General features: G+C 46.0%; 1 protein-coding gene across 2 annotated transcripts; it reads left to right on the top strand.

Moving 5' to 3' along the window:
- Window positions 1–2118: 2118 nt before the first annotated feature.
- Window positions 2119–25486, top strand: OGT (O-linked N-acetylglucosamine (GlcNAc) transferase). 2 transcript variants are annotated; one of them, XM_054169825.1, is made up of 22 exons: window positions 2119–2280; window positions 5627–5807; window positions 6853–7096; window positions 8271–8339; window positions 11287–11403; window positions 12288–12367; window positions 12983–13178; window positions 13388–13528; window positions 13727–13827; window positions 14008–14161; window positions 14262–14363; window positions 14606–14785; window positions 15317–15475; window positions 16879–16968; window positions 19251–19376; window positions 20070–20240; window positions 20343–20459; window positions 20536–20703; window positions 22524–22676; window positions 23333–23585; window positions 23761–23884; window positions 24453–25486. In XM_054169825.1, exons 1-22 carry the CDS (start codon window positions 2244–2246, stop codon window positions 24625–24627), a joined length of 3138 nt encoding a protein of 1045 aa, XP_054025800.1. In that variant the 5' UTR covers window positions 2119–2243; the 3' UTR covers window positions 24628–25486. The 2 variants fall into 2 exon arrangements, with proteins under 2 accessions (XP_054025800.1, XP_054025801.1); XM_054169826.1 differs by having other exon boundaries at window positions 2120–2280; window positions 5657–5807.
- The last annotated feature ends 1512 nt before the right edge of the window (window positions 25487–26998 follow it).

Below are 26998 nucleotides of genomic sequence, written 5' to 3'. Positions count from 1 at the left end.
CAGGAGATTAATTTTGAGTCCCCTGGCAGGCAGGTGCAGACCCTGGGGCTGCAGTTCTGCTGCTTCTCTTAGTGAAAACAGCCAGTGACCTCCCCAGCACTGGGTGGAGCTTTGTGTTTAGGGCTGGGCACACAGGGCCTCACTCCAGCTATGGGAGCACCCAAGGAGCCTCTTCTGGAGAACACAGGTCGGTATGCCAGGCATAGTCACTACATTTCTGGCAGTGATTAACATATTCATCATGCTAATGTATGCAAAGATCTCCCACCCTCTGGTGACTTTTGGGGAAGGGGCTTCAAGAAGAATCCCCCTGGCTTCCTTCCCCTCTGATGCTCACCCTATTCGCTATTGCTTGTGAGATTAAAGCATGCTCAGAGAGGTGTGGACTCATTAGTGAGAGTCTGAATTGCTTAGCATCTTTCTCATCTTCAGGAAAGCTGCTGACCTCATAATTTATCACTTTTCCTTTGTAAGGAAAATTGGTCCCTTGCTAGAGGTTCACATTCACAACAGAGACACAGGAGTCCTGTAAAATTTTATTTGAATAAAGGGAGAGTCCACAGGATACTAATCCCTGTGGAATCTCTCAAACTGCTGGAAGGCACAGCTTCCCTTTTGTCCTCAAACCCAGACACAGATTTCCTTCTCACTTTCCCCACTGGCTGAGGTATTTGGAATTTACAGCCTTCCTGATCCACCTGCTCCATGCCCCCCTTTACAGGTGCCCCCCCTGCATCATGTACTGTGTGTCCATTTAAATCAGGCTTTTCTCTGGGAACAGAAGTTCTTATCCAGCTGCCTCTTAAGCCTGCACTCTGTCCTAACAGTGCAGCAGCTCAGGCTGTGTTCAGTTTGTTATCCAGACAGGACAGTCTCTTGTTGATTTACAGCAAGACCCCTGGTGAGACAGCAGCAGAGAAGGCTCTTTGTGATTTGCATGGAATGGAGATAAAGCCAGCCTGTGGGTATTCTTAGTCTGGTCCAGAATGGCTGGAGAGCAGCCAGGCAGAAAGGGGCCCAGGGGTGCTGGTTGATAGCAGCTGAACATGAGCCAGTAGTGTGCCCAGGGGGCCAATAAGGCCAATGGCATCCTGGCCTGCATCAGGAAGAGTGTGGCCAGCAGGAGCAGGGAACTCACTGTGCCCAGCACTGGTTAGGAGGGGTCTGGAGCACAGCCCTGTGAGGAGAGGCTGAGGGAGCTGGGGTTGCTTAGCCTGGGGAAGAGGAGGCTCAGGGGAGACCTTACTGCTCTCTGCAACTCACTGAAGGGAGATTGTAGCCAGGTGGGGGTTGGTCTCTTCTCCCAGGCACCCAGCACCAGAACAAGAGGACACAGTCTCAAGCTGTGCCAGGGGAGGTTTAGGCTGGAGGTGGGGAAGAAGTTCTTCCCAGCAAGGGAGATTTGCCAGTGGAATGTGCTGCCCAGGGAGGTGTTGGAGTCCCCATCCCTGGAGGTGTTCGAGAGGAGAGTGGATGTGGGACTTGGAGCCGTGGTTTAGTTGTCAGGAGGTGTTGGGTGATAGGTAATAGGTTGGAGTTGATCTCTGAGGCCTTTTCCAACCTGGGTGATTCTGTGATCTCAACTTCCTCTAGCGACCTCTTCGTTTTTAAAGACAACTTCCACCTCAATCCTGCCTCCTTCCACGATTCATTATCTCCGCTTCCGCTGGTCTCTTTCTCCAGCGAAACAAAGGCTAACAGAGCAGCCACTTCTACGGAGCGGTATCAGCTGAGGCGATGTAAACGAAACTCGGGGAGGCTGGAACCCGCGCTGCTTTTACGGCCGCTCGGCGCAGCGCTGCGGCCCCGCGCCTCTGCCCACCCCGCGGCGCCGCCGGGAGCCGGAGGGGGGCGCGGAGGCCACGCGCGGGCTGAGCCCAGCTGCGCACGCGCAGTGCCGCTGCGTTTGTCCCGGCCGGGACACGCGACGACAAAGATCGCTGTGCGGTTGGCGAGCGGCCTCCCTGCCGGCGCCGGGCTCGCCGGAACTTCCGGTGCGGCTTCTTCCGCCGCACAGCGGCTTCATAAGGGACCGCAGGCTGGCTCCGCCCGGACTGCTTGCGGGGGGAGCTATTTCCGGCAGCAGCCATTCGGCAGTTTGCTGCCACCGCCATTTCGGGAGCCGTTGCCTCACCGCGCTGGGACTGCGGGCAGCCTGGTCCTGCATCCCCCGCCCTGTGGGCCCCTCCGCACCCGCGGTCCGTTCGCTGCCTTCGCCAGAGCCTCATTGTCCCGCTTTCCCGATGGCGACCTCCGTGGGGAACGTGGCTGACAGCACAGGTATTGTGGCCTGCCGCGCGGGGACGGGCGCGCCGGTGCCCAGCAGCGCCGCAGCCCCGCGAAGCCCGGGCCCTGCCCTCGCTCGGGGCCGTTCGGCGCCTGTGCCCCCGGGATATGTCTGACTGGACCCGCATGCGGCGCTCCCTGTTCGCCGGGCCTGCTCCTGGCGGAACTTTCCAGAAGCGGCAGCCTAGGCGAGGCGGTGGCTCCCGCTACGGCCTTCCCTGCCCGCGCCTCGGGGTGGGTTCGGGCCTGTCCCACGGTAGGCTCCCGTCGGCGCTGCCTGGCCGGGGCCGGCGGGCCAGTGATTAAGGAAGGTGGTGAGGTTAGTTCTTAGTGCAGGTCTTACTGGTACAAGTAATCCGAGTACCGGCTGACTGCGTTTGTGTGGAGGACCAACTAGTAGAACCTGACCCAGAACGTGTGTTGCTTGGTCCAGAACCTCCCTGCACAATCTTTAAGAGTAGGCCTTTTGGACAGTAAGATAAGCGTGTTCTGGCTGAGGAAGAGCCTGTTCTTCATTTAGTTTGTAGATCCAGAACTTGGGGGACAGGCAAGAGAAGAGAACAAATCTGTGTTCCCTGTAGAACAAGAAAAAGAGGCGTTCTGCTTAATGAAAAGGTGAAAATACAACACAGCTTTATCCTCCAGAGTTTTGAGGGCTTCTGTAAGCAGAGGCAAGAAAGGGCATGAAAAGCTGAAACGATGTCTGGGAAAAGTAGGCGAAAGGTGTGCTAGCAGTGCAGGATGTAAAGGGAAATGGTGGTGATACAGAAGTGGAGATGGAGAGCTGCAGTATGGTATTTCGCTGTGTTTCAGCCAGAGCTGTGTATCTAGTTGTGCTGCAGCCTTGATCTGTAGAGGTGAAAATAACGTGCCTGCTGGGGGGAGAGTCACCCGCAGGTAGCACAAGTTAACTTAGATTAAGTTCATGTATGCAGGGCTTTGATAAGGAATTCTTCTGATGGTGACTCTTCACTGGGGTTGTTTTCTTTAGAAGTGGATTCAGTGAGCAACTACTGATGGCTGCATCTTTGAATTGCAGAACTTTTCTTTCAGCCGACCTTCTAGTGAAAGTTTAACTCCTTTTGATTTTTGTAACGTGGCTGTAACCTTCCTGCTTTTCAGTGAACTCAAGGGTCGTTGTTAAAATACACGTTTGGAGGTGGGTGGCTGGCTGTTCTGCAGAGTGGTTTGCTTTGTTTCTTCTGGGAGTAGGTTTGTTTTGTAAGAGGGCTTGATAAATGAAAGGGAATGTCAGCATATCGCTGTTGGTGTGTTTGTTGAAACAGTTTGTTGTTTTTGTTATCAACTCTTATTCCCAGAAGTTCAATACAGTGTTTTTACATACCACCTTCTCTCTTACCCTGAGAACTTCACCTTCAGTTTCACGTTTTGCTTAGATAGGCAAAATGTAGCATTGAGATAAAGATTGGAAACTTCTAAGTGGTCATTAGAACTCATCTTAAACTTTCGAGACTGTTCTATTTGAACAAGAAATGCCCCAGCTGAGTCCATGAGGCATGCTCCTTCCTCTGCGGGTTTCTCTCTACTCGGCAGAGCCGACTGCCCGAGGGGCCGTACCTGTGAGGCTGCTGACGGCAGGAGGAGGGAGTGAGGAGCAGTGTCTTGGTACCGCAGTACCGCTCTTGCTCTCGGCACCTTGGGCTTCCAGAAATAGCGCCGTCATTCTCACGTAAATAACAGCTGTATTTGTTTATTTCCAGTAATTTTAACCAGCTGGGGAAATGCACTTCTCCCTTACTCACGGTTTGGAAAGTGTAAAGCTAAGCTTCTAGAAAACAGGAATACAGTCTGGATTAAGATACTTGGCTAGCAATTTGTCAAGTATCTGAACGTGACTGAGCTTTGCTAGTTCCACTATGCAAGTTTTTAGCACTGGCAATCTGGAAAACCAGATGTAGTTAGTGTGTGGTGTTTGCAGTCTTATCTTCCAAACCTGCTGGTGCTAAAAGGTCAACTTGAAAACAACTTCAATAACTGACACCTATCTCAGTTCCAGAAAATGAACCCTAGGTAACTCTGTACCCAATCTCATTGTGATTATTTTGCAATTTATCTAAAGTTCTCCCATGTGAATTAAAGAGTCTGGGAGTTTTTGTAGTGCCTGACTGTAAAGACAGGTGCACTCAGATAGTGAGGTGCTTCCTTCCTCTGGGAAGGGTTGAGCTGCTTCACTTACATTCAGCATTTGAAAATTCTCTAGGTGAAGGGGAGAAGGTGGGAAGTGTTTCATTAATGGAATTAAGTGACTGCAGGCTGCTGGAAATGCTGTACTTCAGGAGCAGAAAAAGAGAGATACTTGCAGAACTCAGACCTTTCAGTAGTAAGAGTCACTGGCAGGAAGGCAGGATTCAAGGGGAGCACTTCTCTAGGATTCTGTTAGCAGTTGGGTTTTCCAAGCTGCACTTGTCTGTGTTGTATTACAGAGCTGTGCATTGAAGTTTTACTTACTTCCCACGCTGAAGGCTGTGTCATCTAAAGCAGGTGGTGTTTTGTTGGAGTATTTTGTTCTCCACAGTTGTATCTTAGCTGCTAAAACCTAAAACCCTTTTGTCACTCCCTTTCCAGCTAAGCCTCCAGAAGCAGTAACTCCTTTCCTGTCACCTGTGGTTCCTTCTGTAGGCTAATTGCATGATCACTGAAGTGTGTGTCTGTCTCATTGGGTATTGTTTCATGGCAATTTTGGGGTTTGTTAGGGGAATGAAGGGTTATAGAGAATGGCAAGGAATCTTAACACATTGCCTTTGGTAGTTTGTTTGGTTTTGTGTTTTTTTTTTTAAAGAGTTTTCACTACTGGCCCAGCAAAACATTTTTCTGTTCAAATCCTTTGTCTGTTATACTTTGTTTGCCTGCTAAGTATGTAGAACTTGCTTTTAATAGTACAAGACATAAGGTGCATGGTATTGGGGTAGAGTGGGGAGAGCAATTTTTGTGTTAGCAGCATTTCTGCTTTTGTGAGCCAAAGTACAATATCATGTCTTTATATTCTGGGGGGTAATTGGGAATTACTTACTTAAAAATGCAATAATTGGAGTCTGCATGTTTCCTGTTGCTAGCTGCTGAACTCTTGGGCTTTTACAGATGGTGTTAGAAGCACCACAGTAACAGGTTAGGCCATGCAGATGGGAGAGTGCAGGCTGCCATGGGCTCTAGCGCTCTGTGTAATTTCAGACATTGTCATTGTTCAGCTGTGTGCACTTGTCACATTTTGTTGTGTATGTCTGGTTTGTGGGGTTTTGTTTGGTGGGGGTTTTTTTGTTTGTTTTGTTCCCATTATCTAACTTTTTGTTTCCCCCCCTTAAATGTTTTGGTGATTCTCCAGAACCAACGAAACGTATGCTTTCCTTCCAAGGGTTAGCGGAGTTGGCTCATCGTGAGTATCAGGCAGGAGACTTTGAAGCAGCAGAGAGACACTGCATGCAACTCTGGAGACAAGAGCCTGATAACACCGGTGTGCTGCTGTTGTTATCCTCCATTCATTTCCAGTGTCGCAGGCTGGACAGGTAGGAGACTGGAGGTGCTTTTAGAGCTTTCTTTACACTTTATGCCTCTAATGGTGCTGAGCCTATTTGACAAAAGTTCTGCTTTAACATGGCTTTCTTTTAGTGCTAAATGCAAACGCCAGCTGACTCCATGACAGCAGTAAAGACTGGTCAAAACCTATGTTCTTTTAGAATGTAGTTGAGGAAAAGAAATCCCAAATGGAATCAGTAGCTCTATACTGAGCAGCAGCTCTTGCTGTCATTCTCATGTTACACTGTACACAGTAATACTGGAGTGTCAGCCATGCTTGGGTGTGCTGTGGGTATTTACCTGTGTAAACAAAGGCAATGTGGAGGTTTGTTAGGTTGTTGTTTGGGTTTTTTCCCAAGTTTCAAAGCTGACTGTTTGCTGTGAAGTGGCATGATCAGTTCAGGATTTTTGTCATTGGAAAGGTGGCTGCATTCTTTCTGCTTCCCTGTTCCCAATCTTGCCTTCTGTGCCTCAAGCATTTTGAGCTTCACCTGCTCTAGCTGTAGATCTGCATGTGCTGATGAAGGCATTAAGAACTTCTGATTGCAATTCATTTTATATAGGTTTTGGAATGAATTTGTAATAATGGTTCAGACATGGGAAAATAAAATGAGGGAGGATACTGTGGGCATCTCCCCACAGGGTATGACAGAATTTTACATCTATGTATGTCAGTTGTTTCCTGGGTGGAACATTGGTCAAAGCATGCACATGCTAGAAGAGGCTTCAAAGGGCTTCTGTTGTGTGTTGAGTTCAGGCTGAGTGAGGTGATTTGAACCCTACTGATAATGAATAAGTTGTCTAGCTTCAGTAGAATCTAAAACAGGAACGGGTGAGATGATAATTTAAGCTAGAAGAAACTAAACATACAAGATAGCTCTTGTAAGTCTAGATTTATTGGATGTATGTTCAGCTCACATGCACATGAAGTAACTGGGTAAACAGGCAGACACTCAGCCTCAAGGCTGGGGTTAGGTTTTGGGTGGCTGGTTTTTGGGGGGATTTTTTTTTGCTGACTTATCTAACTTTCTGCAGGTCTGCACACTTCAGCACTTTGGCAATTAAACAGAACCCCCTGCTGGCTGAAGCCTACTCAAATCTAGGCAATGTGTACAAGGAACGTGGACAGCTTCAAGAAGCAATTGAGCATTACAGACACGCACTGCGCCTCAAACCAGACTTCATTGATGGATATATTAATTTGGCTGCTGCACTGGTAGCTGCAGGTGATATGGAAGGAGCAGTACAGGCATATGTGTCTGCCCTTCAGTACAACCCTGTAAGTAACACTTTTCGTTTTATAGAACTCCATGCTTTACTACTGACCCAGGACACAAACGGTTTCAGAGGATTGAGCAAGTGATAACTCTCCCTTCTAATCTGTACAGCCAAAAGTTAATGATCTTCTTAATGTATTGGTTTAGTGCAAGGTCATTAAGGATCTTTGGAAGTTGCAGAAAATTTTTGCTGCAGTACAGTAAGATCTGCTTGTTTGAGATAATAGAAAAACAAAGGAATTTTGGTTTGAGGCTTTGTTTGGTATTGACCAAAGTCAGAAGTTTTCATATTTAGATTAGTGTGCTTTAAGGCAGTAGTATTACAGTGAGAGAACTGCTGCTCAGCCTTGACTGTGAGATCTATAAATTGACTCTTGGAGAGTAGATAGGATGTTTGGATTTTTGGTTGTAACTGTTCCAAATTGACATCTTTAGTAAACAGTCTATCAGATGCCTGTTTCTTTTGCATTCTATTGAGATACTTTCTCTAGTACTGCTCATCATAATAAAGATGCCTTCTTGCTGTTTGGTCATCTGCTTTGTCAAAAAAAAGTTCAAAGACATGGGTCTGGTGTGCCTGTGTTCTTTTCCCTTTGGAAAAGCAAATGCAAACCTAGTCCAGCAGGAGCTCAGAGTCTCGTTCAGCTGTGTTCAGTCCCCATTCTCTGTGATCTCTACTGGTAGATAATACACTTGCAGTCTGTGCTGTAGTTACAAAAGAAAGAACAAGAACACGTGGCAGAGCTGCTGAAAATGGACAAATTGGTGGGAAAAATACAGAGGGATTCTTCTCTGTGTCTGATCTAGTTAAAAGCTGTAGCAGCAGTGGTGAAGCTGAAGGATACAGGTCATGCTTAAAACAAGCAAGTCTTCAAATATGTTTGGCAAAAGAACTGAAAGTTCTTGAGAAGGGGTGTTTAGTTTTGGTTTTCATTCCTATATAGTAGGGAATTGTATGAAATACTACTTTCTACTTCATCATTGTATGATTACAGTACTAAAATCAGTATGGTTCTGCATTGAATGTGATGTTAGGTCAAGAAAAATAATGTGATGTAATTACTAAGAGTTCAAAATGGGCTGTAGAGGAGTGGGGCATTCCTTTCTAAGTTCTTTGTTGAAGGCCTTTGGGGCATCTGATGTTGTGAAGCTGATAGTGTGACTTCAATTTTTCAGGACTTGTACTGTGTTCGTAGTGACCTGGGGAACCTGCTCAAAGCCCTGGGTCGCTTGGAAGAAGCCAAGGTAGGTGTCGGGTAGCATACATGTAAACGTCAGTGTTTTGAAAAGTTGAACTTTGCACCAAGTCTTCAAACCTGCGTTGATCTACAGACAGTCTGAGAAACTGCTGAAAACTGAAGGCACTGACACACCCCAGAGTAGTTGCAGGGCGAGATGTGGCATGTCCATGTTTAAAAGTTGGTTTAAGTCAAGAAACGGGACCTTACCAAGCCTTTCTGCTGAACTAGACTATCTGGTACCATTCTGACGTATCGGGCAGGGGCTCCATCATGCTCTTATCTGGAAATAAGTAAAAGTCCTTCAAACCTGAGGCTTGCCTGCTGGTGCCAAGCAGAGAGCCTGTGGTTAGCTCGAGATCCCTGTACGATGCAGGTGCTATTGAAAGTGCTGCTCTTCTAAAGTCCTTTGCGGCTTGTAAGTGGAGAAGAAACTTATCCAAATGTTACCTTGTAATATTGGCTTTTAAAGATTTTTATTCTTTTAACTTTTCCCTTCCCTCGATAGTGGAAGAAAGGCTAGTAAATGACCAATAGCTGCAGTGTGCAAACCCCCCAATTATCTGTTCTTCATGTCTTCCCTTTCCCCTCCCCCAAAATAAAGACATCAGGAGGACAAAGCTGGTTTGTTTGGGAAATGAACTGATCGAAAGAAAACTTGCTGTAGTGGAAAGGTGGCTTCTAGCAGTCTTGTGTTTCCTAAACTGAGAATTCAAACACCAAGATGAGATTAAACTTCTTGGCATGTTAAAACCGGGATTGTACAAAGAAATTGTCTTGTTACAAGCCACCTTACGCGTCCGCGCTGCAGGGGTGAGGAGTGTGGAGCAGTCAAACCCCCTGGGCTCCGCGTCTGTCGCTCCAAGCCCCACGCGCATGCTAACCAGTGGAGTGTACGAGCAGCGTAGCTGTCTGTTTGGCTGCAGCACCATTCGGGGAGGGGCAGTGGGAGCGCAGCTTCAAAGTTCATTGTTGTTTGGATTTCTCTTCACAACTTGGATGTGCATACCATCCTAGGGCAGCCTTGATTGATTCGGTCAGATCCAGGTTGAAAATAATTCGCGGTACCACTCAGATTTTGAAGTCTTTGAGACATTTGGTTCTCAGCCTACCAAGCGGACAGCTAACATGAACTGCACTTCACTGCAGCTTTAGTGTGACTGGTATAGGCCAAGACACTGCGCCTGCCTTAGGTTGCTGACTTCTTTGTTTCAGAGCTCTGGAGACACCTAGTTTGAAAGTGTTATTCCGTTTTGTGAGATCTTAATAAAGGAGGAAAAACCATCTTGAGTAAATTGCAACGTGTTTCTTTGGTTATCAGTCCATTTGAAAGATCAAGCCAGCAGATTCCTTACTGTTTGAACTAAAATTTAATTTCTTTGTAGATATTTCAGAGCCTTTCTTCCAAAAAAAAAAACCAAAAGCCCCTGCTGTATGCAATTGCCCTGATTAACCCTCTCCCTTCTGCATGTCTCCCTTGTTACAGACAGATTGTCCTCATGCCTATGTGTTAAGACATATCCAAAAAAATGCAATTGCTTTGTTGAACTCTTACTAATGATCTTGTTTTATTTTCTCTCTTGTTTTTGGTTTTTCACCACTGATATTGTATTTAGAAGGTTTCAGGTGGGTGAAACCTCCTATTCCATGCGTAAGGTGCCTCGCTGAAGGGAGCTCGAGGCCTGGATCTAGGGCAGACACACACCTCCTCCTCCTCTTCCAGCAAGGAACGCACCGAAAAGTCACATGATGAGAAATATGGTAACGGGTTTGTAACTGCCACAGCAAAACCATTTGCCTCCATGCCTGAATCTTCTGTCTTGTGGCTTCAGAAACAGCTTAAAGTATTTAATTACAAGCAAGTAATGTAAGAATGTTTTATACTAGTAGCCACAATTCTTTCAAAAGAAATAAAGTAAAAGTAAATTAATATTAAAAAAAAAAAAATAAAAAAAAAATAATTGGAGATAGTTAATAGTAAAAGCTTCTAACTCTTCTGGTTGTTCATTTTTTTCCTTTTTTCTTCTTTGTTTGGATTGCAGCGTTCTGCTCTTCTGATGATGCGCTGTGATCCTGCAGTAGCGCAAAGGCTGCGCAGCGGTAACGCGCGTTGCGTGCGAAAACAGCCCTCGTGAACGGTCGGCTAGATGATTAATCTCTGATTGGGGGACTGCCCAAGCTCCAGGCTGTAGCCTTTTGGATGGAATCGGGTTGCGACACATTTCCAGTCCAGACATCAAATTGAACGTGCAAATTTCTCTGTGGGCCTGTCTGGTAGATTAATGATTCTGGTTGGCCGTTCACTGGACCTAGGGTCGATCAGGACGTAGCAAAGCAGTTGGCAGCGATAGCGTGGCGCCGTGCTCGTTAGGATGCGCAGCGACTTCTTGCGCTTGCATTACAGGGACCTAAACCTTCGTGCAATCCTGTCATTTGAGGTTTGGGAGCTGCAGATAACTGAAGGTGCTGGAGGAAAAAAAGGTGGGATCAGGTGTGTCACCTGGCTCGAAAAGGACAATTCCAACCCAAGAGCGGTTTCATGTCCTCCTGTAGTTTGTCCCTTAATTTTTTTTTTTGGAAGCAATTTCTCTCTGTTCTTTAACCTTTCACAGTTAATAGTCTCCTTTTGCAGCAAAGCTGCTCTTGCCCAGTAATATTTTGGATTTCCTGCCCTTTAAGGGGGTGTGGTCTGCGTGGTGACAGGGTGTCCAAAGCTGTGTTGACTGGTGACCAGCGTAACTGAACAATGGTGGGCTTGCACCTGGGTTTTGGTTTGCGCTGGCGCAGGATCAACAACAGTTTGCAGCGCATTAGTTTTGGCGCAAGCTAGCCTATACTGCAGGGTCACTTTTGGCTGGTTAGAGAAGGCATACTAACAATTGTTTTTTCTCATTTTTTTTTCTTTTTACAAATATTCCCCTTCCCTTGTATCTCTCTTCTTTAACTGTTCCAAGGCCTGTTACTTAAAAGCAATTGAGACTCAACCAAACTTTGCAGTGGCTTGGAGTAATCTTGGCTGTGTTTTCAATGCCCAAGGAGAAATTTGGCTTGCAATTCATCACTTTGAAAAGGTAACTAAGCCAGTCATCTTCACCCCAAGGCTTTAATGTATGTGCAGTCCTCTGCTTACAGCTGATGGAAATGTTTTGATCAGCAGAGACTTTCTTATGAATTAGCATTCTATGTTAATTGTTTTTTAGCTTTCTGATCTCTGCCTGTATGCCACTAGAGAGATGTTTAGAATTGCCCTAGGGACTTCACACACCTGTCAAATACAAGAAAGTTCATTAGGTTGTGTTTTAGAGTTCTGTTCTGGATTTTTTTAAATCTGATTTGATGGGATTAATGATTTTTATGTTTCATGTGAGAGGGGGAGGCAACTTTCCGCTTAAAATAATTTTTCATTGTGATTTTGTTTCAGGTATTACTGTCCTTTGAGTAACTGAGGAGAACAATTTTAAGTGATGCACTAATTCTTCTCCAGGATTGTTTTTCACCACTGTTATTTCAGACTTCTCTAGATTGGTGTCATTAACTAATTGTCTGATACCTTCTAGTTTGTATCTAGTTAGTATTTGAATTCAGTTTGTACTCCTTTTCTCCAGTTTTTGAAGTGACCTGACATGGGATTTAAGATGTGGTGGACAGTTTGAGTTACAAAAATAACTGCTCATGATTCTGTTTGACTCTGTCTCTCATTAGTGATAGATTATAAAGTATTTTAATTTGGCAATAACAGTTTCTGTGGGAAAGATTGAAAGAGTGTGGCCTGACTCATTTGTAGTTTATTACTGCATCTTCACCAACCTTACCAAAGGTTCTTTAATAGTTTTGAAGGGAGTGAGAATATTTTCTTTTAGTTAAATAGTGACTGAAAAAAAGAAAACCCCAAATAGGTGTCAAAGAGAATGGTTTTTGTTAATGCTCAAAACTGTTACTTAAAAAATATTTTCAGGCTGTAACACTTGACCCAAATTTTTTGGATGCTTACATCAATCTGGGAAATGTCCTGAAGGAGGCAAGGATATTTGACAGGTAAGCAGATCAGTACTGTCTGTGTCCTGTCAGATATATAATAATTGTGCCTACTGTTGTGTTGCTCTGGAAAGCTGGTTTGAATACATCAGTCATGCATAGAAGAGAGAGCTCGGTGCTGGATGATGCAGTTTGAAGAGTAAAGCATGATGCATGTGTTAGGTTAGGATTAAGACATGCAATACTGTGATACTGTTTATATTGTTGCAATTGGATAAAATGAAACTGGGAAAAAAGTGGAGCCAAGGTCTTATCCTAGTGATGGAGAAATGTTCAAAACCAGGTGAAAGCTTCTCTTTTTTGCTAGACGTAGAGCACTGGGTGGGAGGAAAACATTGCTGTTAGTATTACTAAGTATTTCTTGAAGTCTGATAGTCACTACAGAATTCAGCATGGCTTTAAAATAATCCAGATAAAAATACTTCATCCCTTGCCTGGGCTTTCAGTTCAGACAGTGCTCTCTGTGTTCTCAGGAACATCTTACAGGACAGACATCTCTGTGTGTTAACACACATCCCTCGAAGTCTGTTTTTTAACAGGGGATCTTTTCTATGAGCAAGGTAAATGTAATTGCTGCCTTGTAGATGATCATTTACTTTCTTTGTCTTGTTACAGAGCTGTAGCAGCTTACCTCCGAGCCTTGAGTTTGAGTCCCAATCACGCAGTTGTGCACGGCAACCTTGCCTGTGTCTATTACGAGCAAGGACTGATAGACCTAGCAATAGACACCTACAGGAGGGCGATTGAGCTGCAACCCCACTTCCCAGATGCCTACTGTAACTTGGCCAACGCCTTGAAGGAGAAAGGCAGCGTAAGGAGTGCTTTCCTTCTGAACATTTTTAAGAGGACACTGAATGGTTATTTTAGCAGGTGATGCCAGCTTTATGAAGATGGGATGTTAGTCTCGGTCAGAAGGAAGAGTAATTTAAGGGCTCTACTTAACATAATACAGTGTAGCAATTTATAAACGTTGCTGTTGGAAGAAATATTCCCATATTAACAATATTCCTCTTTTCCAAGGTGGTGGAAGCAGAAGAATGCTACAATACAGCTCTTCGACTCTGTCCCACTCATGCAGACTCTCTCAACAACCTAGCAAACATCAAACGGGAGCAGGGGAACATCGAGGAAGCTGTCCGCCTCTATCGGAAGGCTCTTGAGGTATGGTTGGCTGTGGAGAGGGAGAGCTGGGGAGTTAGTGTTGGGAGTGTGCACTGTGCCAGGGAAGTTTTTTCCTGTTGGGGTGTTAGTGCAGGAGCATCTACTAAGAGAGTTGTGCATTTGCTACTCTTAACATGAAGTGGTTTTCTGATGCGGTCTACTTGGGGCATTTGAGAGACACATTCTGCTTTGTTTCAGGTGTTCCCCGAGTTCGCTGCTGCCCATTCCAATTTAGCCAGCGTTCTGCAGCAGCAAGGGAAGTTACAGGAAGCTCTGATGCATTACAAGGAGGCTATCAGGTAAATGAACATGTTCTGTAGTAGTCCCAGCGTTTTGTAACAGGAGGGTGGCCTACACTTGTTCAGAAACTTGACTAAGTGTGCATTAATTCAGATAGCTGCTTTTGCAAACCAGGTGGTCTGCTATGGCTTCTCATTGGAGGAGGAGCTGTTCTCACTAATGTTATCTGTATTTCTCAGAATCAGCCCCACATTTGCAGATGCTTATTCCAATATGGGAAATACTCTGAAGGAGATGCAGGATGTTCAAGGAGCTCTGCAGTGCTATACCCGTGCCATTCAGATAAACCCAGCTTTTGCTGATGCACACAGCAACCTGGCCTCTATTCACAAGGTAGCACATGCAAAGAACTCGCTTGAGAGTGTGGTGGGGCACCGTGAGTACTTGCCCTGAGTGTATTTTTATCTGCTGACACACTTCTGTGTCTTTGCAGGATTCAGGGAATATACCAGAAGCCATTGCCTCTTACCGCACTGCTCTGAAACTGAAACCTGATTTCCCAGATGCCTACTGCAACTTGGCCCACTGTTTGCAGGTGAGCAAGATCAGGCTTTAATTTTTAACTCTTAAAATCCTCTCAGCTTGATCACCTCAACTGATCACTAATTTAAATGTAAAGAGCAGGCTTAAGGCTTGAATTGAAAGAGAAGGTTATACAGGAATTACTGAAGGTCTTGCTTCCAGTTTTTGGAAGAAGCCTTGCTCCACTTGTGAAATGTCTGATCCAGATCAAAGGAGGCTGCTGACCTAATCCTTGTTTAATTTTATTTTTTCCAGATTGTCTGTGACTGGACAGACTATGATGAAAGAATGAAGAAGCTGGTTAGCATTGTAGCTGATCAACTGGAGAAAAACAGGCTGCCTTCTGTTCACCCACATCATAGCATGCTCTATCCCCTTACTCACAGTTTTAGGAAGGCTATTGCAGAGAGGCATGGAAATCTGTGTTTGGACAAGGTGGGACAATTATGGTTCAGGGGGTTTGTGGTTTTGCCTATGCCTACTGGAAAATCTGATAGTCAGTGGTTATTATTTGGCTCTGTAAGGTTTGTGAGTCTGCTCTGCAGGGAGATTAAGACATGGTGTTACTTACCTAGCTTCTCAGAGTACATGCAGGGGGCATTCTGGAAAAATTCCTCTTTCATGACAGTAAAAGAGATCTAGGCAGCTGTGTGATAGTGTTTCCCAAAATTGGATCCTTTCCAGCATCTGTAGTGCTTGGAACCTGACCTTGCCACTAGTGAGCCCCTTGCTAATGAGCAGGCTCTGTGTTTGATTTGCTCTGGGGTTTGCTAATGCCCTTGCTGTAGTGGAGATGTCAGCAGGCATGACACATTGCAGGAGGAAGCATTGGAGTATTCATTTGGATTCTCTGTTGGAGTGCTTTGTTTACAGTAGAATAGATTCTTCAAAAGTAGCTTCTCTTGCTGTGATGGCTTAGCAGCATGAGGTGCTCTGCAGTCACAGTTGGTTGTGTTTTCTTGACAGATCAATGTTCTTCACAAGCCACCCTATGAGCATCCCAAGGATTTGAAGGCCAGTGAAGGTCGACTTCGTATTGGCTATGTGAGCTCTGATTTTGGAAACCATCCAACCTCACACCTAATGCAGTCAATCCCAGGCATGCATAACCCAGAAAAGTTTGAGGTAAAAACACAAATAGCCTTTTAAAAGCTTTTGGTAGGGTGCTTTGTGTCTTGGTCCAGGCGAAGAAACCAGGGAGCGGCAAACTTTTGGTTTTAGCCTTTTTGTTTGGTTGGGTTTTGGTTTTCATTAGTTCATTAGCAGGCTTTTAAAAATGCTTTGAAGAGTTCTCCAGCACTGAGTCATTTTTGTTTTCCAGTGTTACCACTATGAAGTGTTATTTGGAAGGTAGGTGAATTGGATACCTGTCATCATAAATGCTGTGGGTAGGATTTGTGGCTGATGGCAACCTCTTTTTTTAAGCTTCAGCTGCTGTGGTTTTAGATGTTTCAGCATCAAGCCATCACTACCTGGTGACATCTGATTTACAGAAAGGGACCTCTGTTCTGTTCTGCTGCTGTTGTTTTCACATGTGCATTTCTCTGGATACCTTTATCACAAAAATGAACTTCAGATTGGTCTGGCTGCTGCTTTTTCACAAGGCAATGATACACTAACTCATGGCAGAGTGAGCATGTACAGTGACTGAAGACAGTCAGCTCTGTTGATCTGGGCTGTCACAGTAAGGGACTGAGGCTGTAAACAGCACCGAATCTGTTACATGGCTTGCCCCATGACTGTTTAAATTGCCTTGCTTTTCAACTCCTGATTTCTGAGCTAGGAGAGCTTGCATATCTTTGTAAAAGATTTTATGTCTTCTCTTCCTGAAAAAAGTGCTTTATTAATCTTTGTCTTCTGTTCTGTTTGGTTTGGGTGGGTTTTTCCCCCTGCCACCTTGCTTCTTCTTGGTCATAAAGTCTTTGTAGTCTCTAATCCTTGTAGTAAATCTGTGTGCTTGAGCTGTTAACAGAAGTGTGACTATGAAGCAGAACAGTGCTCTGAGTACAGTGTGGAGGGTGTACCATTTAACCTTGAATCAGCTCAAGACAGGGGCAGGCTTCCTTGTTCTGGATTTAGAAAGCTCTACAGAGCTTAACTAAGTTACACTGCTAAACCCATGCTGTTGTCCTGCAGGATAATAAATTCTCTGCATATTGGTTCCATCTGTTCTCTGTGTGCTAGGTTAGCCCCAGATGTCTGTTCCATAACCTGTCAACTTTGAGTTTCTCAGATACATTTGTAGTTTCTTAATTGGAAGGAACTAGTCACAGTTTTAAAGAATCTAAGAAGCTTCCCTAAGTTTGACTGTTCAACCCAAGTTATAATTCTGACTCTCACTAGTTACAAATTCAGGGTTTTATTTTTAGTTCTTCCTCAACTGCTAAGCTCTACCCAAATAAATATGTATGAAGCTAGGTGGTGTTCTGCTCATGTGATCTAGAATTGCAATACCATATGTTTTATGGCAAAACTGTTTCGTTGTCCAGTTGTTGCAGGTACTAAATGTTTGGTGCCCCATGTTGCAGGTATTCTGCTATGCCCTGAGTCCTGATGATGGCACAAACTTCCGTGTGAAAGTGATGGCTGAAGCAAACCATTTTGTGGACTTATCTCAGGTGAGCTTTTTCGGTGCAGTGAGCTCTTAGCAAACTTAAAAGAAGACAGAGATCAGCCTCTGTCGTTTGAGGGGTTTAGTTGTAATGATTGCTTGATTTAGGATGATGTTAGTCATGAAACCGATGGGGTTTGGAGATCTATTTGTGTTGGGCCTTACCTGTGTGAGCCTCTCTTGCTAGGAAGCTGCTCTGCAGTTGGCCTGACCAATGTCAGTGGTCGATCTTTGTGTGCAGGGTTGTAGCAAAGTGGGGGTTGGTCTCTTCTCCCAAGTAACAGGCAGTGGGACAAAAGGAAATGGCCTCAAGTTATGCCAGGGAAGGTTTATTGTGGATAGTAGGAAAAATATCTTCACTAAAAGGGTTGTGAGGTACTGAAGGAGGGTGCCCAGGGAAGTGGAGTCATGCTCTCTGAAGGCATTTGAATGACACACGTGGTGCTGAGGGACATGCTTTAGTGGTGACTTGTCAGTACTGGATTAACAGTTGAGCTTGATGATCTTAAAAGGTCTCTTCCAATCAGAATGATTTAATGATTTTAAAAAAGTAATAGTAGCAATTCTGGAAACTGTTCCATTAGGCCTGAAAGTAATAGTCCTATGTCAAAGGCATGGATGAGTCTAGATGCCACAACTGCAGATACTTTGAAGCTTGGTTTACTCCAGCAAAGCAGAACACAAACTTAGAGAGGCAAAATCCTCCTTTCAGTCACTGTCAGAAGGCTGTTTTGGGAACATTTCCAGGCAGTTTTGGCTGAGTGGTGTTTTTTTGAAGTTCCATGTGAAAACTGATGGGATTTCAGTATCCACAGAAGGAGCTGTTGAACTATTTCAAGGTAACAGACAAAAGCCTCAAGTGGCATGGGATAGTACATTAATAATGGAACTGGACTGGCAGCTGGACAGTCCCAGATTAGGTGACAGGTAAAAGTTGCATGTTTTGTGGTGTTCAGAGCCTGCTCTCATGAGTAAAAATCCTAAGCTGATGTCAGCAGAATGCCTCTGAGATGGATTTTGCAAAGCTGATCTTCTAAAAGGTTCTTGCAGGATAGTGAGCTTCAGTTACACTTGTGGGAGGCCATCCATCCATCTCCTGCTTTTGCAGCTGTGCATTTAGACTGCCCTAAGCCATGCATAGTAGAACAGGGCAGTAGTTTCATAGCTGTTGTTGCACTCAGCAGCTGGGTGGGAGACATTCTTTCCTTTGCTCAGATTTGATAGAATGAATTTTCTGGTTTTGCAATTGTTGAGGCATCAAACTTGTATCTTTGGGTGGCAGTACAAATCTCGAGAGATTTGTACAGGAGGGGCAAACAGGTAGAAACAGTGTGCTGTGATTTACTGCATTAGCAGTGAAACTTAGATGGGAATGAGGTGGTTGTCTGCTTGGAGATAAAACTGCCTGTGTGCATGTGTTTACCCTGCTATGAAGTGTGAACCAGACTTCCCTTTTTTACAGAAGTGATGGACTTTCATGGTGCAGCAGTAGCTGTGAAGTGTTAATTGGCTTACTCTCAATCTTAGTTCGAAGTAATTTCTCTGTACTCCTATGTTAGTCTAGGAGTCCACTGTGTGCCTTACAGGAGCTGTTGTCATTAATTAGCCTCACAGGAGTGATGGTGGTGGGGCTGTTAGGGTTTGTGTAGCCTCAGTTTCTAGCCTTTGGGGCTTTTTTTTGTTTTACTGCTGCTGAACTTGATGTGTATGAAATATTTCCTTGTAACTAGTTGTCAGTAATGACATCAGTAATTAGCTCTAGGAGGAGTGTAACACTGTTGGAAATTGTTCAGCTTTCAGCATTATTCAAGAGGAGACACGTTGTAATTTCCAGGACACTGCTGTTCTTGAAAGTCATTGTAATGCCTCATGTGAAGGTCTGCTCTTGGAATTTCATTTAGCCAAGAGCTGAAGCGGTTTCAGTGTTGTCTGAAGTTTCTTCTGTGGGCTTAGTGATACTTTTCTGTGTGAAGTGCTGAACTTGGCAGTGCTAGGTACTGCTTTGGCACATTCAGATCAGAGGAGTAACCTTGAGGTACCACAGTTACAGTCTTTGTCAGCAGCTGCTTCAGCTGTGTCTGCCAAGCACGTTTGTCCTGGCTTCAACAGAGGTTCTATTCACTGAGCGATACTGACTTAAACCTCTGTACACCCAGCAGCGGTAATGTGATCGAAGTCTCACCTGAATTAAATCATGCATTTGTACATGGGTACTCTGTTGACTAACCACAGTCAGTGGTAGAAGACTGGAAAAGCCCAACTCCACTTTTCTCTCTGTTTGCTGTTCAGATACCGTGCAATGGCAAAGCAGCAGACCGCATCCATCAGGACGGGATACACATCCTCATTAACATGAATGGTTACACCAAAGGAGCCCGAAATGAATTATTTGCCTTGAGGCCAGCACCCCTCCAGGTAACTAAGAGGCTACTGTACCTCCAAAAAACCACTGGTGAATGTGGAGAGTTTCTTTTGCTCTTCTGGCGGAGTGGAAGAAACATTGGAGTTTCACGATGATCAGTAAGCAAGAGACACGCTAGGGCTTAGTGCATATGACACACAGGATCCTTCGAGCAGTGCTGAGGTGGTGTGCTTTATGGGCAGTGTCTGTCCTGCAAGACAACTCCTTAATTCTCTGAGGTTCCTGAACGCCTCTGCTCTCTTGTATTGGTGAAATAAAGGGTGTTTGAAGCAGTTGTGGAAATGAATTCTTCTGGTTTAAGTTCTTGAAGCTTGGTGAAACTTTGTTAAAGGAAGTTAGAACTAATGCCAGAGTTGTGTGTTTGACTGAATTTGGGCAGTGCCTGTGGAACAAGCATTGGAGAGGCCTAAATCAGACTTGTTGCAGGCTACAGAAGTCTCAGCTAAGAAGAGCTGTCATCACTGATGGCTGTAACTGCATGTAGTTAGATACTTTGGCTTTTTGCTTGAGGGATCAATTTGTAGACATCCTTGAACCTGGTCAGTAGTGAATGCTTGGGGTTAGATAAAGACCAAGAAGGAACTCAAATCTGTAGATGTAAAATGTAGCTTAAAATACATTGATGTTTAACTTCCTTCATTTTTGCCATGTACCTGGGACTGGAGCCTTGCTTTCTTGTTTTTCAGGCCATGTGGCTAGGGTATCCTGGAACCAGTGGGGCGTTGTTCATGGATTATATCATCACAGATAAAGAAACTTCCCCAGTTGAGGTGGCTGAGCAGTATTCAGAGAAATTAGCTTACATGCCAAACACTTTCTTTATTGGAGACCACGCAAACATGTTCCCCCATCTGAAGGTATGTGGGAGGCTAGGGCAAGAGAAGGAGGTGTTCTGTGAAGTGGCACTCAGTATAGCCAGGGATCTTGTAACTGTTATAAAACTCTTTTTTTCCTAACAGAAAAAAGCAGTCATTGATTTCAAGTCCAATGGACATATTTATGATAACAGAATTGTTCTGAATGGCATTGACTTGAAGGCTTTCCTTGACAGCCTCCCTGATGTCAAGATCGTTAAGGTGAGAGCCGCTCCTTGGCGTGCACGGTCCTGGGGCCTGCAGCCTGTGCCCTGTCTGATGCTGTGATTTACTGCAGATGAAGTGCCCTGATGCCTGTGAGAATGCAGATGGTAACGCTGCTCTCAGCATGCCAGTCATCCCCATGAACACCATTGCAGAAGCTGTCATTGAGATGATCAATCGTGGGCAAATCCAGATAACAATCAATGGCTTCAACATCAGTAATGGATTAGCAACTACTCAGGTGAGGCACTTCAAGATGCTGTTTGTTATTGATGTATGTTTTAATATGACAAGGAGGGAGAGCTCCAAGCAGATGTCTGCCTTCTGTCATGTTGGGTTACTTAGCTCTCATTCTGAAGCACACTTGCAGACGTCTTACAGATACTGGAAGATAACCTTTCCCTATCAAGAGGTTTCTAAAGTCCAAAGAAATTCAATCTTGTTGCATAAAGATGAAACTTGGTTGTTGCTTGTTGACCAGGTTCAGTTGTGTTTAAAAAAACCCCAAACCAACAACAAAACAACCCTGGGTGATACAGGCAGAGTTACTCTACTGTCTCTCAGAAATGTTTATTTATCTCCTTACCTCTTTGTGAACTGTTCAGTGACTTTCAAAAAGTGGTGGTTTAATGAAGAGTTCTGGAGTTTGATTTTTCAGCATTTTCCCTTATGTCCTTATCAGCTGGTTCCTTACAGACTTTCAATTACATGGTAGTCTGTATCTTCAGTCTTGACTACCTGTGTTTATCACCTTCTAGCATTACCTGCCCATGCTCCCCTCTACCCACTCTTCTTCCTATCCCTGCCCCCCCGCAAAAAAACCCATCACAAACAACAGCCTGACAAAAAAAAAAATCCCAGAACAACACACAGCCCAAACCAGGCACACAAAAAAGACCCAACTGAACAAAACACCCATTTTTTTTTTTCTGAATACCTCTTTTATTCTTCCCAAAGTCTTCATTTCAGCTTTGGTCTCAAGGAAACAGTGATGGACAGATGGGCAGAATCCAACAGGATGGCATTCAACAAATCCAAGTGCCAGGTGCTGCACTTTGGCCACAACAACCCCATGCAGAGCTACAGGCTGGGGTCAGAGTGGCTGAGAACTGCCAAACAAAGAGGGACCTGGGGGTGCTGACTGACAGCTGCCTGAATACAAGCCAGCAGTGTGCCCAGGGGGCCAAGAAGGCCAATTGCATCCTGGCCTGCCTCAAGAATAGTGTGGTCAGCAGGAGCAGGGAAGTCATTGTACCCCTGTACTCAGCAATGCTTAGGCCACACCTTGAGTCCTGTGTCCAGTTCTGGGCCACTCAGTTTAAGAAGGACATTGAGATACTTGAATGTGTCCGGAGAAGGGCAACAAGGCTGGGGAGAGGCCTTGAGCACAGCCCTGTGAGGAGAGGCTGAGGGAGCTGGGGTTAGCCTGGAGAAGAGGAGGCTCAGGGAGACCTTATTGCCCTCTACAACTCCCTGAAGGGAGGTTGTAGCCAGGAGGGGGTTGGTCTCTTCTCTCAAGCAACCAGCACCAGAACAAGAGGACACAGTCTCAAGCTGTGCCAGGGGAAGTTCAGGCTGGAGGTGAGGAGAAAGTTCTTCACTGAGAGAGTCGTTTGCCATTGGAACATGCTGGCCAGGGAGGTGGTGGAGTCCCCATCCCTGGAGGTGTTCAAGAGGAGATTGGACGTGGGACTTGGTGCCATAGTCTAGTCATGAGGTCTGTGGTGACAGGTTGGACTTGATGATCTTTGAGGTCTCTTCCAACCTTGGTGATACTGTGAAATGAGTTGACTCAAGGAGTCCACATGTAGCACCTCTTTGTGTGATTTTTCTTCCCAATTATTCCAGTTACTTGGAAGTTGAGGGAGCCCTACAACCACGCCTCAGCTCAGCTCTTGTTATGGTTGTGAGTGGATAGCTTTGTGTAATAAAACCAAAAATGTGCTCACAGTAATTGAAGATGTTAAAAAATGTTGCAATGTGCCTCAGGATGGTTTTGCAGGGCCTTTTCTGGGTTGCTGCAGTTTGTGTTACAGGAGCTGCTGTTTTGTTCCCCTTTAGATTAACAACAAAGCAGCGACTGGTGAAGAAGTCCCACGGACTATAATTGTTACTACACGTTCTCAGTATGGCTTACCAGAGGATGCTGTTGTGTACTGCAACTTTAATCAGCTGTACAAGATTGATCCCTCCACTCTGCAGATGTGGGCTAATGTGAGTATCTGTGTGTCATGTGAAGGGTAAGGTCAGACTTCTGGCACGTAAGTGAAACTTAGCAGAAACTTCAGTCAAGTTAAAACTGTGCCTGTTCTTGAGAGAAACACTGATCCTGAGTGGTGTGAAGTCCTTTACAGTGCTTCTGTTGCAGGACTTGGTGTTAACAGAAGTTTTTAGATGGATTTCAAATCAAATCTCTGTTTCTAGCCAGTCACATCTTGGACAGCTTAAACACGCTGATGTCTTCCCTAGCCTGCACAGTGAAGTCATAACTGGCCTTGGGAATTGGTAGAGCTGAGCTCTGAATGCCTACATCAAGGACCAGTTTATTGCTGACTGTCATGTGGTGGGGGGTAGTTGTGTTTACTATTCCATAGTGTGGGCCCATGAATGAGATGCTAAGGTTTTGGAGTTGGGCTCTCAACTTCTGCTCTGTGAAGTGTTGCTCAGAGCTGCTGCCTCTTTCAGAGGGATTACATAGGCAGTCCCAGTTACTCCACTCACAATGGTGATCTATTTTCCTGCCCTGTATCTTAGAAGATGGAAGTATTGAATGATTATGCTTTCTGCTTCATTTTGGTATGTGGTAATTTTTGGGTAGGAACAGGAAGTTTCTGACAGAACTTTGTATTTGCTGCTTTTATTGGTAATAGATCCTAAAAAGAGTTCCCAACAGCGTGCTGTGGCTGCTGCGCTTCCCAGCTGTAGGAGAACCCAATATTCAGCAATATGCTCAAAACCTGGGGCTTGCCCAAAACAGAATCATCTTTTCTCCTGTTGCCCCCAAAGAAGAACATGTGAGGAGAGGGCAATTGGCTGACGTTTGTCTAGACACTCCGCTTTGCAACGGGCACACAACTGGGATGGATGTACTCTGGGCTGGGACTCCAATGGTCACTATGCCAGGTAATGCAGTGGGGAACCTGCACAGAACAGGTGGGTGTGAATACCATTATTGCTTCTTAATAACAAACAGCAAGCCCAACAAACCTTGTCTTCTGTAGAGGGGGAAGGGAACTGCATGATTCTGCCATGTGTTACCTGATCTCCTTACTCCTGCTCTCAATTCATCTCTCTACAGGCGAGACCCTTGCCTCGCGAGTTGCTGCCTCACAGCTCACTTGCCTGGGTTGTCTTGAGCTCATTGCAAAAAGCAGACAGGAGTATGAGGATATTGCTGTGAAACTGGGAACTGATCTGGAATAGTAAGCAAACTTCCACTGTGTAATGTGGTAAATAGAGAACAGAGAACATCAGGCGCTGTGTTTAGGTGCAGTGCTGAGACTTGCAGTAGTTTCAATCTTGCAGATGCTCCAGTATCTAAAGCAGCTGGGCAGTCCTTGGCAGGAGGTTTGTCTTGCAGTTAGCTGGTCTGCTTCTGCAGCAAACTTGGCAGTGCTCCCACTTGAGGAGCAGGGATACCTGTTCTGAAGAAACTGGCCATGTGCAGGTTCTTACCTGCTAAAGTGCACTATGGTTCACCTTCTGTTGTTTTTAAATTGAAGGTTAAGCAGTTTGTGACTTACTGCAGCACAGATAATGCAACAAGTTATTCATGTCCTGGTTGTTCCGAGTTGAGGTGGTCATGCTGGTCTGCATCAGAAGCGATGAGGGGATGGAAGAGCAATGTGAATTGGGTGGCAGGTGAAGGAGGAGATGTTTTTGAAGCAGTTGTACTGGCAGTTGGGCATTTGCTGGAATGGATTTTTTTGGAAGCACGCTGTGTTAGGAAGTGTTTGGAGCCTCTTCTGACTGATGTAACTCTTTCTGCAGCCTGAAAAAGATCCGTGGCAAAGTCTGGAAGCAGAGAATATCCAGTCCTCTGTTCAACACCAAGCAGTACACGATGGACCTGGAGCGGCTGTACCTGCAGATGTGGGAGCACTACGCTGCTGGCAACAAGCCTGACCACATGATTAAGCCGGTAGAGGCCAGCGAGTCTGCATGAAGCGGGACTGGCTGTGCCCACGCTGAGCCCTCCAGCAACTGAGCCTCTCAAACACTTTTGCAGAGAAGAGCTGAAAACTGTGCATTTCTACTTAATTTGCCTGGTCCTGTGGCTGAAGTAACACGATGGTGATTTTAAGCACAGCCAGACGTATTTCTTGCATGATAGGGAAAGACTCAACAGAGCCTGGGGATCCTTCTGTTCCGTGAGGAATTTGAATGGGATTGAGCCATGTACATGCCAGCCTGTGTGTGTGACTGACAATAGTGGTTGCTGGGGGAAGTTTGAACTGCCCAACCAATTATGACTTCATGAATTGATTTAATCTTCCCACCAATATCTCATTTTCCATGGCTTGGGAACCGGAGCATTTTAACCTTGGATTTTGGGTCCTGCTGTTGGTATGTGTGTGGTTGTCCCACGACAAGATTTCCAGCTAGCGAGTGTTGCTCCCTTCATGAACTTCTGAACTGTGGACTGAAAGGGCATATTTGCTGGTGTAGTCTTTTTTTATAGGTTTTATAAACCACTTGAGCCTATATCAGCCTTTTAATGTTTGACCTCTGTTTTGGAGCTCTCTGTAACCTGTTGGTTTAGATAAGGATCTTGGGGTTTTGGTTTTTTTTTTAAGCTTCTCCAGTGACTCAGCTGATTGGTTTCATGATGGCAGCTCCTGTTCTGTTGGGGGGAGGAAAAAAAAAAATGTTTTTGATTTGAAATTAATCCCACAGGTGTTTGATGGAAACACAAACTGGTGCCAAATTCGGATCGTTAGGGAATGATTGTCCATTATGTATAGAGGGCACAGTCCTAGGTACTGCAGCAAAGACTTTAAACAAAATAAAGCTTTGGTTTGACAGTTTGATTTGTTTCGTGTTTTCTGCTGCCCTTGTGTTGCTGTCACGAGTGTTCTCAGCTGCTGGCCTCTCCCTCTTCCTTTGTGTTAATTTGTATGAAGTGTTGCTGTTTATTTCAGCAGAAATAATCCCAGATAAGTGTAAATCTGTTACCCCTAGATTAGACTGATCAGTCTCTGGGATGTGTGCATGCCCAGTTCTGGAGTGTTTTGAGGCCACCCAGCAGCTTGTTTCTCCTGGCCTTCACCGTGTGTCAATCTCTGTAGCATCTTGAAGGTCACAATCTACATGTGAATTATTTTTTAAGTAAGCATACTCCGTTTCTGGGACCTCTGTGCTTGGTCAAGGACTGTCAACCTTGTTAATGGTGCTAGGACTGTTGCTGCCGTGTAGCAGCTAAGTTTTGTCTTCTGGTTGTGCTTAGCTTGAGGCTCCGCTTTCTGCGGGCATGCTGCTTGGCGCACCGACGGGCGGCCGGGGCGATCTGCCTCGAGAGCCGAGGAGGAAGGGTGGCGGGGCTGACTGCCGCCCCATCCGCAGCGCCGGGCTGCTGCCGGGCCGCGGGCAGGCGGCGCTTGCCGTGGTGCGCGGTGCCGGGGCGGCAGCGCGGTGCCGGGGCGGCAGCGCGCATGCGGCCTGGCGCCGTGCCCCGGAAGCGCTGCGGCGGGACGCGGGCGGTTTGAAGCGCGATGGAGAGGGCAGCGGCGCCTCGGGGGCCGCCGGCATTTCCGCCTCGCGGCGCCCCGTCCCGCCCCGAGTCCCGGCCAGCTGCTGATGCTTTCTCTCCTCCGCCGCTCGACGAGGCGCGGGGCCGAGCCTCGCCGCAGCAAATGCCCCCGCAGGCTCCCCGGGACGGGGAGGGCCAGGGCCGCGCAGGGAGCGGGGCCGGGCCGCGTCCCGGCGGCGGCCGCGGGGGCTCGTCCTGCCGCGCGGCTCGAGGCGGACGCAGCCCGCGGAACGCCGCCGCGGGGAGCCGGGGCCGGCAAGGCAGCAGGTGAGGTGCGCTCGGTGCGGCGGCGGCCCCGTGCCGCGCTCCTGGCCGCCTTCGGTGTTTGCGTCGGCTGTGCCCGAGTGCCGGCCGAGACTGCGCTGGCGGCTGTGCTGTGGTGATCGTAGGTGTTGGCACTTTCCGGCATGACGCTTTACGGTCCGAGCGATTTCAATTCACGATGTTGTCCTCGTGTTTTTAAGCGCTCGCCCAGTGCGTTTTTCGAGTCGGTAGTGCTTGGATCTTCTGGAAATTTAAAGAGTACTAAGGCTTGCTCCTATGTTTGCATGAGAATTGCAGTCCCAGTGAAGAAGCCATTCTGCATCTCAAAGCAGCTTCGTGAAGGCTACGGAGGTTTGCTAAACGTTCCTGGCAATCACAGGGCAGTGCCCTTGGTACAGAAGAAGCTTTTGTCATCCTTGCACCTTTCTAGGTTTCAGACTTACACAACTCAGAGTTTTCATCGTGCTCCTATCCAAGGTGTAAGATGAGAAACAAGCTTTCTACCCCTTTTGGCACGTTGGTC

This window comes from Dryobates pubescens, chromosome 18, assembly GCF_014839835.1.
Source record: "Dryobates pubescens isolate bDryPub1 chromosome 18, bDryPub1.pri, whole genome shotgun sequence".
Taxonomy (NCBI): Eukaryota; Metazoa; Chordata; class Aves; order Piciformes; family Picidae; genus Dryobates; species Dryobates pubescens.
This window is presented reverse-complemented; position numbering and strand designations above follow the sequence as displayed.